The sequence below is a fragment of the Corvus brachyrhynchos genome, unplaced genomic scaffold, assembly GCF_000691975.1.
Source record: "Corvus brachyrhynchos isolate BGI_N302 unplaced genomic scaffold, ASM69197v1 scaffold27, whole genome shotgun sequence".
In the NCBI taxonomy this organism is placed as follows: domain Eukaryota; kingdom Metazoa; phylum Chordata; class Aves; order Passeriformes; family Corvidae; genus Corvus; species Corvus brachyrhynchos.
In genome coordinates, this window is record NW_008239139.1 from 1,827,507 (window position 1) to 1,846,137 (window position 18,631).

The window sequence follows — 18,631 nt, forward strand, 5'->3', positions numbered from 1 at the left end:
CTGGTTACGTTGGAACTCCACGTGAGGTGATCCCAAGCAGAAGGATTTTCTATTAAACGCTTGAAACCTTTTATAACCTTGTGTGACTTTTTTTCTTCCCTGTTTGCTCTGAGATTCCACCCTCTTACTTTGCAGGACTACCACCCCTAGGATTGGAGATATTCTGCAAAAGTTGGCTCCTTTCCTTAAGATGTACGGAGAATACGTGAAGAATTTTGACAATGCCATGGAATTGGTGAAAACGTGGACTGAACGGTCACCTCAGTTCAAATTCATTATTCAAGACATTCAGGTAATGGTGAGAATAACGTAGATCCTCAAGTAACACAAGCAATATATAACAATACAAACGTTTGTGGATAAAGAAATGATTAAAGAGAAGATTAAATAACAAATCCCTCAGAATGAAGGTTGTTGTTTTTATCCACTTCACACTGCGTTTTTCCCTTCTCCTTCCAGCGTATGTGCGCAACCCACCCACAAAAATCCAGATTTTTCTCCTGCGAAATGGAGGAGCAAATTGTAAAGGCTGAAACACCTGAAGACTAAAAAAATAGTGCATTTTTTTGTAAATACCAGAAGTAAACACCACTGTAGGATAAAGTGACATAGCAGTGCAACTCTAGATCCCTGCACTGCCTCCTTAAACACTGTGTCTGCTCACAGTAATGCTGAGCACAGAAAGCTTCAGAGCCCCGGGATGCCAGTCCTTTCCAAAGGCTCGTTTCACACCCTCTGGTGCTCCCTGTGGGTGTCTCTGGGAATCGGCAGGTGTGTCCCCTACTGCAGTCTGAGCACTTACAAATAGGAAAAAGTATTTCTACTTAAATTTTACTGCTCTGTGGGGTCTTGTGGTTGTAAGCCAGGGAAGAAAACAATTTAATGTAATTCTTGTTTTTCTAATCTAATTGCATCTAAGATTATGGAAATGAATATACATCTTAACATTTGAGGGAGGGACATTGCTGAGGGAGTTGACATTATAAATGAAACTCAAAGAAAGCATTCCCTCCTCGGATAGGTAAAATATACCTTTGTAGCCCATTTAGGTGATTGTTTATAATATGTGGTCATGAACTGTTCTTATTAATTCAGAAGTATTTCTCTTGTCTGTTATCACAAACCTCATTTAAAATGCACTGGAGTTTAAAAGATTTTTTTTCGTAAGACTTTTTGCTAAGACTGTCAAATACTTAGAAAAGCTTTTTTTTACAGTTATTTTTTGGGAAGATTTTCTAATTATCTGGTTTGGTAAAATAGTTCTGTTTTCTTTCAGAAGGTCTATCATGCACATTTCAAAATACATTGTTTACGTTTCATCAATCATGACTTTTATTTTACGATAGAGTAATGACATTCTTGCCTGCTTCATTGAAATATGTTTACAATTTTTTAGAAGGAAAAAGTGTGTGGAAATTTGACATTGCAACATCACATGCTAGAACCAGTCCAGCGCATTCCACGCTACGAGATGCTTCTAAAGGACTACCTAAGGAAATTGCCTCAGGATTCCCTAGACTGGAAAGATGCTGAAAGTAAATATCTTCAGGCCATTAAAGGAGCTGTAATAAGATATTAGTAAGAGCATACTGTAAATTAGAGACATTTTCAGGAAAGATCAAGTGAAGAATTACCCATGAAAAGAATGATAGGATTTCTTCAGTGGAAACATAAGATTCTTTGAAAAAAAATCTGTTTGAATTGAAGTTAATTTAAAAACCATAAAGCCTTTAGTATTCTCTTGGAGCACATAAGTTTTGCTTTAGTTTTGAAATAGCACACAGGTTTTGATTTGTTTGCTTTGCAGGTGATCAGGGCTTGTGGTGGCTTTTTTTTGGTTGTTTTTGTTTTTTGTGTGTGTTGTTGGCATTTTGGTTTGCTTTGTGCACATTTGGAATGTGTGACTGTTATTTGTAAAACAGTGAAGTTAGACTCCTTGTATTTATAAGCTTCTGCAGGGAAAAAGCACAGCCAACTTTTAAATTTCTTCCTCTCTGCATTTACACAAGAACAGTTCAAGATATTTGCCTGGAGTTTTCAAAATCACTTGCCAGATAATTCTTTTAAATATTTCATTTTTAGTACCAATACAGTAAACACTTGTAAGATGAGCTGTTTCAACTGGAAAATATAGTTTGACTTTCTGAATTACTTTGAGAAAAGGAGGGAGAGAACCATGACTGTTCTTGTCACAGAAAAATGTGATTCTAAGTGCTGAAGTGCTACAGTAATCTGCAATAATTCTCTTCTGATCTTTCCATATTATAATTTCTATTTGGTAGCTGACTTTTTTATGCTTTCCACTTTCTTTTTATTGGTAACGGAAGAAATTTATTGTACTTTGTAATTTACATAAAAAACCAAACATGTTTATAGAATTACCCCCCCCTTTTTTTTTTAATGTGAAAATGCAACTTACTGGTTTTACTTATTTTCTTTTTCTTCTGTCTAGAATCCCTGGAAATTATATCCACTGCAGCAAGTCACTCGAACAGTGCAATAAGAAAGATGGTAAATGATCCTTATTTTCCTGATCACTTTTCAGTATATTTCAATATTTGGTGAAGCTAGGAGAGTGAATTGCAAATCTTCCTTAAAATGGCAAGAATTGGTTTCAATTGGGTCAGATTGTTCCTACTTAGTGTATTTATACAGCTCCTGGAGATGATAGACAAAATCTGTCATTGCAGCTAATTCTCTCAAGTGGGAAATGGGACAGATTTAGTTATTCTCCTGGCTCAAATCACTGACACTGCACTGAACTCTTAACCTTGGTTCATCTGTATCTGTCAGTGCAGGATAATGTTTGTAAAGAGCAGTGACTGTTTCTCTGCCAGAGTGGGCTGGGATGGAAGGAACTTAATTGAAATGTGAGATATTTTGGGCAAGAAATTATGCAGACTGTACATATAACCGTGTTTAAAAATTACCAAGGATATAACATTTCTAAAAGTACTTCTTTCTTTATCAACAAAGTTAATCAGTCAGACCGCACATACTGGGTATAAATATGTTTTTAAAAGCTAAGAGTCCCCAGATTTATGCATGCTCCCATTATTTCATTTAAACACACATAAAGAGCTGTGCTTTCAATTAATAAGTTTTGTAACTATATTTTCACTGTAAAGGAGAATCTAAAGAAGTTGTTAGAGATATATGAGATGCTGGGAGAAGAGGAGGACATCGTGAACCCTTCAAATGAGCTGATAAAAGAAGGACAGATCCTTAAACTTGCTGCTCGCAACACGTCTGCTCAAGAGCGGTATCTTTTCCTGGTGAGTAGGGTGGCTGCTGATAACAGATGCACACCCTAGAGCACGAGAATTTTGAAATTCTCATTAAACTGAAACGTAAAAGCTTAGGGTCTTTGTCCTGATACACTGTGTGTTGAGGTCCCAGTAAGTCTCGTGGTTCTGTGGGAGCTTTTTATCGCGGCAGGTCATCCTCTCAGCAGGGATTCAAAAAAGACAGCAGGAATTCAAAAAGTACAGCCATGGTCCCTTACAACTCCCTAGGAAAAGGTTTGGTGTAGTTTGTTGCTTCCCATGCATTGAAAATTGCTGATATATTTTTGCTCATGGGCCTCTGGCACGGCCCACCCTCTGATTAATAAAGGGTAGTGAAGGGATGTTGAGGCACAGCTCCTGTTTATCTGTGGTTCAAACAAAAGGAGAAATCATTGAATAGTAAGACCTCAGTTGGAGCTAGACAGCTGCTTTAAGTGATGTTCCCTTATATGAGAGGTGACAAGCTCAAATGTGCCTGTGATACAGACTAGGCAATAGTCTAGTTGGGGTTTCTATGAAATAGGATTTAACGGAAATGAGTTTTTCTTCTTAATATTTAATTTTGAGAAAAATGAGAGGGGAAAAACGTAAAAAAATTAAACACTTTATATCTGATTTAATAACTGAGCTTCTAGGCTGGGGCTTTAGACATTTAAAAATTATTTAAAGTTCTAACTTTAATAAAGGAATGTATCTTTGTCCTGCTCATGTACTATTTTTTCCCCCTGTGATATGGAGGGTTTCAGGGAATAAAAACTTTACGAAATGTTGTTTTGTCTTGGAGAAAAGACAAAAAATGTCTTCAAATAACATTGGTTGCGACAAGAACAAAACCAAATTATTTTGGTACAGGAGAAATATAAATGTATATACTGAAAGAAAGAGTCCTTACTCTGCAGTTTACAGTAGGTTTTGCAGAATTGGGGCACAAGAATGGGTGTCTTGTTAAAAAGCTTTACACTGGTAGAGAATATCTAGTTTGAGTACAGTTTGATAATAAATGCTATGAAGAGTGCTGCATATACAGAACGATTATTCTTACATTCACTGAAGCTGTCCCTGAATCCCATTTCTAAAGAAATAAGAAACAGAACTTGTCTTGCATTAGAGCTTTGGTCTTGTCATGTATGAACTGATCAGGAAAGGACCTGCTTTCTCACCCACCAAGTCTAGCTTTGTGATATTGTCCAGCTCTCAGTGGACAAACTGGCTTTATCTGTGTTTTTCTTAGTGCAAAACCATGTGTTTATTTTTTTCCCCAGTTTAACAATATGTTGCTCTACTGCGTCCCCAAATTCAGCCTGGTAGGATCAAAGTTCTCTGTTCGAACCAGAGTTGGCATAGATGGCATGAAGATTATAGAAACTCATAATGAAGAATATCCACACACTTTCCAAGTGTCTGGAAAGGAGAGGACACTGGAGTTGCAGGCCAGGTAAGCAGACTTTTTAGCCAGTTTCTTGAGATCAAACATATACACACAGAAGAGTGGATTAACAGATTTGAAGAAAGATGCAGTGGATTTCATCGTAATATTGGTGTTTTGAAAAATAGCCTAGGCTGCCAAAAAAACATGCATTGTCAGTCCAAGAACCTCTCTGAGTAGAAGATGCATCTAGGATTCATAGCACATTGCCTAACTTTGCAGAAATGCCCAAGATAGCTGTGAATGGGCTGGCTGGGAAATCAAGAGCAGTGGCAAGGCAGCCTGTCTGACTGAAGTGTTTTAGGACACTGAGTGCGTTTAGGACACAGAGGTGCCTCTGGGATCTGAGCTGCCTTGGTACCAATGAGTCTGTTCGCCTCAGGGCACAGAGCTCAACAAAGCTCTCCCCCCTGGTGGCTTTATCTCCACAGAACAGAGTTTTCTGAAGCAGCAGGTGGGCATCTGCTTTCCTCTGATCCTCAGGCCCATTTCCCATCTACTTGTTTTCTTCCAGTCCCAAGTATCAACCTGCTCCTGGAAGGCAAGGTCTCCTTTTAGTTCTTGGGTCCTTTTCTTCCAGCTGCACTCTTCTGACTGGCACTTTTTCTGCTTTCCTTATCAGTCCTTGTATCCTCCTTTTGCTGAGTTACCTTCCCCTTACCTTTTTGCATTGCCTGGACTAAATCTTCCCTGTCTAGACTCAAATAAAGAGAGATGCTCCTCCTCTTCTTTTAGGCCTGCTCAAAAGTCCCATTCTTAGCAGTCAGGATTTCATTGCAGAGAGGAGAGGACTAAATAAACAGGAAAATGTCCATGGTGGGTCCAGTTCAGTGCTGGCACATTATATTTGGGGACAAACCATAGCTTGCTAGCCAATGAATTTGCAAGCTACTTTCCTTTATGGAAAACCTGTAATATTGAATGAGTGTTACAGCAGTGAATGTGCAAAGATAACAGCTGTTTACCTACACTTTCATTCAATTTGAAATTAAATATCTACTTCAAAAATGACACAGGAAAAGCTTTCCACTAAGATCTGCAAGACTTCTGGGACGTATTTTTGGCTATCAGTCACATCTACTGTAAATTACTGTATGATATCTTGCTAAGTATTATGAAAATTGTTATGCCATATACCCATTTCAATGGTGAAAGGTGGTATCTGGCTATACCATTTCTGAGTCATGTTTGAATTGGGAGAAAATTGATACAACAAACTAAGTTTATTTTGTTAACTTTCCTACATTACCAGTAGGAGAAAGTTTATTGCATTAGCTTATTTTAGGTGTGAGAAGCACAGATTTTCATCTTTTGTTTTGTTTTGTGATCATTGTTAGAACGCATTAAAGTCTGTACAAAATTATGAAGGAATAAGTACCAACAAGCTCTTATTCAATTATATTAGAAAAATCTGCATTAATGTTTGAGTAGTGTATGTATCCTATGCCTTAACATCCTTAATTCATGAGCTTGTATAACACTGTAATAATTTTTCACTTACTCTCGGGGTATTCTTTACTAGTAGGCTTATATTTATGTTTTCAAACTACTATTGGACTACATTTTCAATTACATTTTCAGTGTTTTTAAACAGCTGGTAGATTATTTCTTTGGAAGGTTGCTGGTCAGGTACTATGCTTAACAGCTCAGCTTTTGGGTTTTACTGTAAGCAGGTAGGAAGAATGATTTTGACTGCTTGGACAGGTTTCTTCTTCCTCATGCAGATGGTGTGTGGGAAGGGCAAACAGTTCTTTAGGATTCTGCTTGCTTAAAAGTTTTGCTGGTACTGCAAAACAACACGTGGGGAGCTGTTCTAATCGACATGTTGTAAAGGTTCTCTTTTGCATCCTTCAGAGCAACCCACAGAAAAATTAAATTTTGTATGACAGGTATTACATGGTGCAGCAGGGTTTTTTTCCCAACACGTTATCCAAGGAGGAGGCCACTTTTGGAGAGCCAGATACACCAAACTGTTAATTCTCATGTTTCTAACTTTTGTCTTCTGGTTTGGTTTGTTTAGTTTTTTGGTTTTTTTTTTTCAAGTTGGACAGTTAACAATTAGTATTGTTTAAATTTTTGAGAATTAGTGCAGAATTACTTGGCTTTTGCAAGAAGCTGTTGATAGTGGGATAATGTTTCCTGAACTAGTCTCAAACTAATGTGTCAAATATTTCTTTTAGTTCTGAACAGGATAAAGAAGAATGGATAAAGGTAAATTCATCTACATTCTTTATTTTCTAAACACTTTTTCACTGAAGCAATCAGAAAAGTAATATTCATGTTTTCTGTCTGTACCTTCTCTGCTGATCAATAAGTGGTCAGAATGCAGAATCTGTTTTAAATTTTACCATGTCTGAGGAATTTCTCCACTGTTTCCTTAGGCACTTCAGAGTACTATTGAAGCTTTTCAGCAGAGGAATGAAACCTTCAGAAATGCTATTGCTAAAGAATATGAAGACATGCCTGTTGAAGTCTCTGTAAGCTGCTGTTATTTCTTTGTAACCCTCTTAATACCCACTGTGTTCTTCAATGAGTGGAAAAAGTTTGGCAGGAACTTTGCTTTCAAGCTCACCATTCTTATAGCAGAATAATTACAAAGCAGTCATCTTGTTGGTAATTGTTTTTCTTCATAATGCCAAATCTTGTAAACCAGTCTCTTTCTTTCTTGAGACATGTAACAGAGCACTCTTTCAGTGACACACCATGGGTTCTTTGTTATTTCTTTTATAGATTTCAAAATGCATTTTGAGCTATGTTTTGTAATTTCCTTTCCAGAGGAAGAGAATAATTATTTTCCCTATTTCAAGTACTGTGCAACTTTTTACTAGCTTTTTTTATTCTTTGATCTTCCTCCTGTCCCCCCCCCCACCCCCCCTTCAGAACGCTGAGCTTGGGAAGAGAGCGCCGAGGTGGATCCGGGACAACGAAGTAACCATGTGCATGAAATGCAAGGAACCCTTCAATGCACTGACGAGGAGGAGGCACCACTGCCGAGCATGTGGACATGTAGGTGCAAACCCCAGTGCCTGTAGCTGCTCAGCAGGCCCAGGAATGTCTCCAAGCACCTGCTTGACTTCTCATGGCTCCTTGTCATCACAGAATCATAGAATGGCTTGGGTTGGAAGGGACCTTGAGCATCATCTAGTCCCAGCCCTGCTGCTGTGGGCAGGGACACCTTCCCCTAGACCAGGTTGCTCAGTGTCACATCCACCCTGGCCTTGAACACCTTCAGGGATGGGGCATCCACAGCTTCTCTGGGCAGCCTGTTCCAGTGCTGTGAAGTCTGTTGCTGCATTTGTAGCTGAAAGAAGCAGCTCTGCATACCACCAAGAACCCTCTGCCTGCTTCAGTTGGCCTGGTGAATTTGGAAGCCATTAGGAGCAGTGTACATTTGTGTAAAATGTCCCAGGGCCCTGCACATAGTATACTGTTAGTTTTGAGACACCTCTACTAATACAAAGAGTTTCAAGACCATGTTAAGATGGCATAATCCAGCATTATTTTAGGCAGTGTTGGCTGTCTCCTCTTCACCAGAAGGCCATGAAACCCTGCAGTTTTTCACTAGGTTAACTTGGAGCTGTTCCCAGCTGGGTTCAGTGTGTAACTGTGTGAACATGTGCAAAGCATCAGTGAAGGAGGGAGTGTGAGGGTGGGGAGAGAGTATTGCTGCTTGCTTTCCGTGTGGGATGCTGCAGTAACATATCCAACTTGGGAGCAACCACCAAACAGCGGTAGTATGACTTGGGAGTGGTGAGAAGTTAACAGAAGAAGAGCAAACATACCGACTGTGCGTTCTCTTGCCACCCAGCAGCTCTGCCTTTCTCCACCAGATGGTGGTACAAGCTCAGCTTTAACATTTGTGGTACAGGGTGTGTTGCGTGATTTCTTTCTAATGTTTTTATGTGGCAGGAGGGCTTGCTGCATTCATAACGCTGCTTCTGTGCTTCCCAGGACACTAGAGACTTTTTCAGAAGCTGTGAATTACTGACTGTACCGTTTTCATATGAGGGTTTTACCCCCAGATCTTTCTGTCTTAAAATTCTGTTGATGTTAAAGCCACACCTTCTCCTTGCACTTTAAATTTAAAACACTTTTTCATGGGAGTTAATTTGGGCCAGCAGTGGTGGCTTCCTAGCAGTGACTAATTGGGAATACTTAACTAGCATTGTCTAGAGCTCCAAGCTGAAGGTGGTGATCTAGATTAGTACTGCAAAGCCTTGGTCTACAATAAAGCTTTGTTAGTGGTTCAAGTCCACTTATTTACCTTTCTTTCTTGAAAAAAACTACACTGACATTTTTTATTCAGGGCATCTTTTTTCATGTGAAATGAGAATTCTGTGGAGAAACATTTCTAATGAAACAACTCTCAGATCTCTCTTGCATTTCAGTTACATATATACTGAAAAGAGAAATCAGGAAAAATCAGTGTGATACTGGCTTATTTATTCTGTGTATTTATGATTGGATTTTGAAATTGTGATTTTTATATATAGGTATATATACATTTAAGCATGCTAATATTTATTAGCAAGTTTAAAAAACAGCAATTTCTGATTTTACCGTACTTTATCATTAAAAGGTCATCTCAATTGTAGGCTTCATTCATTCACTTGACCTCATTTCTGAGGTTATATAGAAAGCCAGTTGGTAAATGTACCTTTTCAGATTGGCATGTGAAAAAACTACCAGCATGGCTTGTGCTATATTCTGATTCTATACCTAACTTTAAACTACAGATATCATTAAAAGCCTAATGTGATTTTATGCAAAGTACAAAATTTCCACCAGGTAAATAGGAAGAAGCACTTCTAGTCAAGAAGTAGTGGCACAAATTTGGAAAATCATTATTTTCAAGTAAGTTATTGTTGACATGTTATAAAGATATTATCTTGTATATAATTTAAAAATATACTACAAAATAGAATACTACTAATTTTTATTTATAGTTTAATAAACTTCTATAAATACTTAAATTTTTTTTTTTTCTAAGGTGGTTTGCTGGAAATGTTCTGATTACAAAGCACATCTGGAATATGATGGCAATAAATTGAACAAAGTCTGTAAGGACTGCTATCATGTTATAATTGGTTGTACAGACAGTGAAGAAAAGAAGAGGAAGGGCATCTTGGAGGTATGCCATTCAAGAATGCTATATATGTATAGCTGCAATCATTTTGGCTCATCAGTAGGTGAAAAATGGTAGCGTTCTTGCAGGGTTTATTTCCTCTTTGAGAAATAGAAAGTGTTTGGCTCAATTTCATCCCATTCCATAGATTTGGGTTTCAGCACTCATCTTGCAAAACTGCTTTGTTTCTTGCAACTTTCAATATTTTTTTAAGAGAATTATGAACCTTAGAACTTGTTCGCTTCTTTCAATTACATCAGCTCCTGTGACAAAATTTAACCTTTCCTTGTAAAATTTCAGTTTTCTTCTTCTGCACTTAAGCTTTAATAACAACAAACCCCACTGCTACCGCAGTGATTCTTGAAAATATACACCCAGACTGAAAGAACTGGGGATAGAAACAAGGAGAATGGGGGAGAAATTTGCTCTTCAGAGCCTGAGTAGTAAGATACTGGTTTTGATCCATGAATCAAATGGATCTTTAAGTTGTCAGGCTGCCCTCAGCTTTTGGCATCTGAAAAGTCAAGATCGATGGAAATTTTAACACATAATCATTTTGTGTTCTTTCTTATCATCTCAGGTTCACTATTTAACTTGAGTAGTGTGTTACTCCATCTACAGATTTTAAGTAATTAATCTAATCTTTTCTCTAGGATTAGTGCTTGTGTGATTATATGATTCTTAGAGATGTGTTTGAATTTGATTCCATCATAATATTTTGACTGCCAAAATAGATAAATTGTCATGTTGGATAGTTAGTGGCACTTCAGTGCCTAATATGGTGTTATTTTGGAAATCAGACGTTGTTGTAGGTGCTCAGATACAGAGAAAGGCTGGCTGTGGTGGCAAAATGAAAATTGGAGTGATATAGAAGTCTATAATCCAAAATTACTGATGAAAAAAGGAACAGATTACACATGCTAAGGGAATATGTTTTGTGTTTGTATGTGGTTTTTTTATATATTTTTATATATATATACATATTTTCTCCCTGAATCCACTCCTTCATGATCTTTCTTGGATATTTCCTGAAGCTCTTTTGCAGATACTATCCAAGATTTGATAGGAATGGTGATAAACTTATTGCTTTTCTGTTCTTACTCTTTATTGAAGGAAAGTTTATTTTCCTTTTTATGCTTTATACTATCTCCTAGATTGAATCTGCAGAAGTCTCTGGAAATAGTGTCATATGTAGCTTTCTTCAGTACATGGAGAAGTCCAAGCCCTGGCAGAAAGCATGGTGTGTCATACCCAAACAGGAGGCCCTTGTGCTCTACATGTACGGTGCTCCACAGGTATGTACAGGGGAAATGGAAACGATTTTAGTAATTATTGCCACTGATATTTGAGGAAGAGATGTCAAATAGCTTGGGAATGGAGGAAAGATCCAAGTGTTTTCATCAGCCTGTATAGCAAATGAGAGGTAATGGGCAATTAGTTGGCTGTTCTTAATAAAGAACTTCTTCTTCTCAGGATGTTAAAGCTCTGGCTACAATTCCTCTTCTGGGCTATACAGTGGATGACACTCCAAAAAGTGCTGACCTCCCCCACAGCTTCAAACTGACCCAGTCCAAGTCTGTGCACAGCTTTGCTGCAGACAATGAGGAACTGAAACAGAAGTGGCTAAAAGTTATTCATTTAGCTGTCAAAGGTGAGACACCAGAATGTCAAAATGAACTGCAAGTGAATTTAGAAGAGCAGCCTGAATCTTCTAAAAAATCTGAATGCTGAAGCTCAAGACCACATGGCATTTTTAAAAGATTTCAATTGAAATTGTGGTTAACCTTTGTGTTAACCTTTCTCTGCTCAATCAAGGAAAAAAAAAAGGAAAAAAAAAAGAAAAAGAAGCTTCTTCCTACCATACACATCTTGGCACTTTATGTTTGGGAAAAAATTCTGGTCTTTTTAGGGATCTTTTTCTTATATTTATGTTCTGTCAATAAAAGTGGTGTACAGGTCCATTTCAGAGACTTTTTTAAAAAATGTGAATGCTATTAAAAATACTTACTAACTTTACTGTACTACTTATTTGTTGTAATGCAATGTTTTTTTTTTTAATCCAGTTGCTCTTCAGTTAACATTTGCTACCTTCATTAAGAATGCAAATATTTGAAGCTTCCTACTTACATGTTAGGACTTGCAACAGGATAAAAGATATACCTCCACATTGCCAAAATAGATCTGTACTTAAATATGCAGGGACAGTTTGGTTTAATGTATGTAGTTTATAGGTTGATTTCCACAGTTCTGTACATATGTTGTATTCACTTGTATCTTTTTAATTAAAGTAATGCAAATTGCTTTCACAGGTATATTGGCTTTTAAGGTTTCAATTTATCAAGGAATCAATCTAATGATTTCCAATCTAGGAATAAATACCTAAAATATGAGAAAACTATATATAATATATGTACAGTATTAAAAATGTACAATACTTGATTATTGCTTTGATTTCATGATACTGAGTTCTTATTAGTGAATAATTTATTTTTTAAAAAAAGCATGTTTTCTATTTGAAATTAAACACAGTCCTAAATTGAAAAATACTGTTCAGTGATTTGTTTTAATAGCTGACACTTAATGATCTTGATACTTTTATGCATCAAAAAATTAGCAGTAATGTAAGTGGCATGCAATGAACAAATGAGTTCCAGTTGTGTTTAAACAAGTAGTGGCTTTTCTTCAGTGTCCTATCACTGTTAGCTTTTAAGAGTGCAGTAGTTTGTTGCTCAAATGCAGTATGTGGTTTGAGAAAAGCAACAGATTCTAGCAACCTTCTGGGAACGTGTATTTTTGCTATTATGGTTATTGGAACAAAACATTTTGAACTTAAGTTTTTTATTTTTGTAGAAGATTAGGTATTGTAACGTTTATTTATGACAACAATCTTCAAGGATTATTGTCTTAAAGTAGAGCCTGCTTTATAAAAATTTAGTATGAAGTCTGAGCTTGCAAATTTGAAATTTTATTAACTATTTGTTTTCTGCTTCTGGGTATAAGGACTCACTGGCTTTACAATATTAAGTTCCTTATGAACTTCCATTCCTATTAGGGTTTTTATACATAGAGGCAAATGACCTCCCTAAAATTTTTACTGTAATATCCTTGAATGAAATATGGCAAACTCAGAGGTAGTGATTGACTATCAACTAAAATCATTGCTGTCTTTCCTTTTTTAAACCCTTAAAGGAAGGAAAATATGTAACTTCTACAATCAACTTGTCATAAGAACATTCAGGAGTCTCACTTAATAAATCTGCAATCTGTGTTTTAAATCATGTCAAGCTGAAGAGCTCAGGTTCAATTTTGTTAGTAGCATGACAACAGATTTAAATTGTTGGGGTTTTATAATGAGTTTGTCAAACAAACTATTCACTGAACTCCTACACCTTCTTTACTCTTTCTGCAACACTGCAGGGACCAAAACCCAACACATTTTGCATTTAGCAAGAGATTAATATCTGTTTGTAGTGTCAAGCATACATGAGCATGCAGTGTCCATCATTCCTTCATAAGAATGTTGTGTAAGTTAATGTCAGTGGGATGGATTTTGCTCTCACCTGCAGAGGTCCAAGATCTACAATAGCCTTTAGATTCCACAGCTTTACACCAGTGTTAATAGCAATCAGGACATGGTATGGTAGAGTACTAACTCTCCAGCTGACTTGGTGCATGTCAGTTCTGAATTCTCTTCCTTGGGTGCTCCCTGTGTCCAGATTATTCTGGATATAACCCTAGTATTAATTTTATCTGATGTGCAAGCCCTTCTGTAATTCTCTTAGAGATTTTAAATTACTTCTACTGGCAGCTGTGTTTACCTTTAGCAAGGGGCAGCTCAAGCCTGTTTTGGTTCATGGTGGTGAGTACCATCAGATCTTTTCCAAGGTCTCCCTAGCTAATACATCTTGCATACACCTTGGCAAGGGATGGGGGAACATTCAGGTAAGCTAGCAGAACTCTTGGTGGCAATCTTTCCTTCATGGCCATCTCCCAAAAGTGGCTATCTTCTACAAGAGCCTCAAGTGCAATTGTGGGATATGGAGAGTTGTCTTACCACATCCCAACGTATCAAAACAGTTTCCCATGGTCAACTTGTTGAGCGTAAAGGAAGAAGTTGCTTTAAAGGAGTTCTCAGATAGGAAGGACTGAGCTGTACTGAACATATGATGGTATGACTGTAGTAAGAGAATTAATTAGGTTGGAAAAGGCTTCTTAGATCACTGGGTCCAACCATTGCCCAGCACTGCCAAGTCCACCACTAAACCGTGTCCCTAAGTGCCACATCTTTTAAATACCTTCAGGGATGGTGACTTAACCCTTTCCCTAGGCAGCCTGGTCCAATGCTTGACCTCCCCTTTGGTGACAAAATATTTTCTAAAATCCAGTCTAAACCTCCCCTGGCACAACTTGAGGCCACTTCCTCTTGTCCTATTGCTTGTTTCTCGGGAGCAGAGACTGATCCCCTCCTCGCCCATCATCTCCTTTCAGGGAGTTGTAGAGAGCGATAAGGTCCCTCCTGAGCCTTCCTTTCTCCAGGCTGAACACCCCCAGCTCCCTCAGCCACTTCTCACAGGACTTGTGCTCCAGACCCTTCACCAGCTCTGTTGCCCTTCTCTGGGCCCACTGCAGCACTTCCATGTCCTTCTTATCATGTCTTTCACATCCCAGAACTGGACACGGCACTTGAGGTGCAGCTTTGCCCATGCCAAGTACAGGGGAACAGTCATTGCCCTGGTCCTGCTGGCCACACTATTGCTGGTATAATAGTGTGTCTTGCCCATCTGGGCACACACTGGCTCATTCTCAGCTGCTGTCAACCAGCAATCCCAGGTCCTTTTCCACCAGGCAGCTTTCCAGCCTTTCTTCCCCAAGCCTGTAGCGCTGCAGGGGGTTGCTGTGACCCAGATGCAGGACCCAGCAACTGGCCTTGTTGAACCTCATGGAGCTGGCTTAACCCATTGATCCAGCCTGTCTGGATCTCACTGCAGAGCCTTCCTGCCCTCCAGCAGGTCAACATCCTATCCAACTTGGTGCTGTGTAGTACACTCTGTCTTCTAAGCTCCTGCAAACTTAATTCTAAGCCAGGTAGGAAGCCCCATTCCAGTTTAGTGATTAGAAGTAGGAATTTCTTGCTTTATTGTTATAATGGTATTGAGTAGTTGAAGCTACTTGAATGGTTGCAGCATCTCTCAGATGAAGCCCTGCGTTTGGGCATAAGCAACTTGAAATGAAGTTAGCACTGGGAGTTGTTTGTTTGGATGTTAGCCTCATGTTTGCTTTCAGCCACTAAATTTTATATAGTACGCGATATTTTATTTACCCTAGTGAAACCCCTTTTATGTTCTCATAATCAATTGCTTGGTTAGGATTGTTCCCTCTGAGTCAGAATGTGTTGGCACTCAAATATATGGTTCTGTGTGTATTTTGTGGGAAAAGTATGTATTACCACTATTCAAGCACATCAGAATATGGAGAAATTGCTTCTAAATTTAACCACCCCGTTGTCTTCATTCTTCACAGACAAGCCCTCCTACAGCATCCCAAACTTTAAATTGTAAATTAGGACTGCAGAGGAACAAATGCAAAGTCATAGCTGCTGTGGCTTAAGAACTATGACCAAAGCAGTGAAATGAAAACCATCATTCTAACAAGGTAGAAGCTGTTCCCATTTGAACTAAATTCTTAAATTCTTCAAGGAAAAGAAAAAAGGCATTAAATTTGTGAGCATAAAGCTCTGTGTGTAAGGAATAAACTGTAACTAAGCATTCATTCATAATGCATGAATGCATGTGAATGGCTCTGCTGAATTATTTAAATTTTGCAACTCTTGTGTTCAAGAAATACTTGTTTCTCACTTTAAAAGTGATCAGTCTTCTGTGCGATTTAAAGCAGATCAAAAGTTATTTTAGTGGTTTTATCTGTGTTCAACCAGAACAAGACTTAATTTTATCATTAATATTTTTGGATCATAGTAATATATTTTTTGAAATTACTTATTTTCCCCCCTACCATGGGAAAATAGTGTATCATAATATCTGCATGTCTGCACCATTCCTCCAGACCCTCTAAAAATTCTCTTTTGGTATCAGGTACTCCTGCTTGGTTGAAGAGCTGCTATAAAACCTGTATCATGTAGTATTTTCAAATCGCTTTATGCTGAGTAGTTTTGTTTATTCCAAAATGTATTTAACTTATATGTGCAAAATAGATATTGCGAGTACAAAACATTCTCTTCTATTTGGAGTAGAATATTAAACCACTTTAATTGCATGTATATATAGTAGCACCTTTTTATGCAAAACCATCTCAAAGCGCTTTACAAATCTCCTCAAAGATTCTAACTTCCTTTCATAGAAAAGAGGATTTTTATTCTTCATGTTTTCAAATTATGGATGAAGACAAGGCACTGATTAAATATAGAGTAAATACACTACCACCTAAGTAAAATTTAGGTGAGATTATAGAAGTATGCTCTAGAGTGGAGTCATAGGGAAAAAAAAATACATATATTTAAAAAAGACAACAAGTGGGAAAGATGTGGAAACACTTGACAGGTTGTTTGGGTTCATCACCACATAGCTAGTATTAAAAAATCATCAGCTTTTAATGTCAAGGAAAGACTAAGTAAAATTCACAGAGGGTAGTTATTTCTTATACCTAAGGAAAGACTTTCAGGAAAGAAATAAACATTCCATGTAGAAATAATCCTAAGCAATAAAAAAAGGTCTTTCTCCATATAGCTGCTCTAAACTAGTACAGGCCTGCTGGAGCTATTATACCTTCAGTGATTTAAATTCATGTGGAATCTGCCTTACATTATATAAGGACATTTGTGGAAGATGAAACTTCCACCAGTTTGGGAGCTGCTGAGATAGCATGTTTTCATCTGGAGGTAATTGATGTAGGGGTGAATGTAAACAGCTGGAAATATATATCCAAAAGTAAGTGATTGGAGAGAAATAATTTTGTGGTAGAACTGACTATCCTTAAGATAAATCTGTTGGTGAAACGGGCATCATTCTTAGTCTCTGTGGTCTACTGTTATTTGAAATCTGCAATTAAATATGTGGGGTTAATGTTTTTTTCTCTAGTCTATGGCCCTGTTGGTGTGAGGAATTTATCTAGCTGGTTCTGACCCATGGAACTGTAAGTATGTTCCTCAGATAGGAGTTTTAATCTGCTAGCCAGATTGTTTCCTAAATCCTTTTCCTTTGACAGAACATAACATTAATTTAATGATTACATACGTGTGTGTATATACACATAGGCATATGTGTGTGTGTATATGTATATAAGTGTATTTATGTATTTGAGACTATTATTCAGATGGCTTGTTTTCAAGCAGTATTTCACAATCAAAAAATACACTGTGCTGCATTCAAAATAGAATGTATAATGACTGTGTTGAGTATGCTTTCCAGAAAAAGGAGAAAGATTGAGGTAGATCTGCATGTTTACTATTTCAGCCTATAAAAACAAACACAAAAGCTCCCACAAACATGCTAATTCCAGTGAGGCATGTCAATCAGCTTTCTTTGAAATCTTGTGATTTAATTTCTTCCCAGAATCAACTCTGGCATTTTGTTTCACCCTTTCCTCTTCTTAGCACAAGTGAGTGTAGCATGTGTTTTTTCTCAAAATCCTCAAGGAGATTTCTTTGAATAAAACATGTTTTCAGCCTCTGCATAACACCAGCCTACTTCTGTTTGTGGCTCATCCTCATAGATTCATTAAATATTTATGGTGGAAACATTCAGAAAAGAGGGAACTCTATCAAAGCATTTTTGCATCTATGTGCCCTGGTATTTTTAAGCCAAATTTGTTGCATGTAGAGAACAGTTTGCGATAGAAATATTATTTTTTCTACCAGTGTATTTTCTAGTCTGCAGCCCTTAAGGCAGATTAATGCATTAATTTTAGTGGGAGCTGTATCAGCTGTAATTGATACATTCTAACTCAAACATTTTAATGTTTGACATCAGAATTACAGGCTATACATGTTAATTTCCCTTCATTATGGAAGCATTTCTGATTTTAATTGCAAAAATGTTTCTTAAAAAAAAATAATTGGAAGAGGTGTAAATTTGTTTTGGTTTTGCAATAAAGTGAATAATATTAAAAAGGTGAAATAAAAATGCCATTGTAAGTTGTGCAAATGTAAGTCATCATTTTTATGGTTAAGAAATATATGAATGTAAAAAAAGTTGAAGATATTGTACATATTTTCTGTAATATATGTATATTTGATCCTAAGGTGGGTGGAGAATTGTAAAAATTAAGCACTTTAATTCATGTTGAGTACTTAAAAAGAAAAGAAATTTGTATCCTGTAAAATAAAAGCATCATTAAATAAGTATTGCTGGTTGACTCTCTTTTTTCATCCACCTACTGCTCATTTTGCTGATTAAACCTTTAAGCTGTGTTTCTTGTGTGCGACGGTGAGGAGCTGGTTTGGAACACTGGTATCTAATTTGCTGAAGTGCTGGTTACTCACAAGTGCTGCTAAGTTGGTGAAAGATGTATTCTGAGTTTATAAAGGGTTTATTTAATGCTATGACATTCTAGGTGGGAAAGAAAAAAGATGTGGTCTCTGCAATCCTGCACAGTTTCATCCAGATTTCTGTAATGGGAATGTTATGTGAGTGCTTTATGGACGTCTATATCGCCATCCCCGTAGAAAAGTGCAGAAATAAAGGAAAACATTCAGCATAGCCCCACATCTTTCTTAGTATTACTCAATACTAAGTGATCAGCATGATCAGAGTTAGTGGTGCTGCCAAGCAAAAAATGATC

General features: G+C 37.4%; 1 protein-coding gene across 5 annotated transcripts in view; it reads left to right on the forward strand.

Annotated features, from left to right (window-relative positions):
• FGD4 (FYVE, RhoGEF and PH domain containing 4) overlaps window positions 1-18,194 on the forward strand; it is a 76,466-nt gene extending 58,272 nt beyond the window's left edge. For all 5 annotated transcript variants that reach the window (XM_017740010.1, XM_008638107.2, XM_017740009.1 and 2 more), the window contains exons 7-17: window positions 136-292; window positions 1,397-1,535; window positions 2,453-2,511; window positions 3,129-3,275; window positions 4,550-4,722; window positions 6,894-6,924; window positions 7,095-7,190; window positions 7,594-7,719; window positions 9,704-9,844; window positions 10,993-11,133; window positions 11,312-18,194. In XM_017740010.1, the coding sequence (XP_017595499.1) occupies window positions 136-292; window positions 1,397-1,535; window positions 2,453-2,511; window positions 3,129-3,275; window positions 4,550-4,722; window positions 6,894-6,924; window positions 7,095-7,190; window positions 7,594-7,719; window positions 9,704-9,844; window positions 10,993-11,133; window positions 11,312-11,569 (1,468 nt within the window). In that variant the 3' untranslated portion in view covers window positions 11,570-18,194. The remainder of the gene's footprint in view (window positions 1-135; window positions 293-1,396; window positions 1,536-2,452; window positions 2,512-3,128; window positions 3,276-4,549; window positions 4,723-6,893; window positions 6,925-7,094; window positions 7,191-7,593; window positions 7,720-9,703; window positions 9,845-10,992; window positions 11,134-11,311) is intronic.
• The last annotated feature ends 437 nt before the right edge of the window (window positions 18,195-18,631 follow it).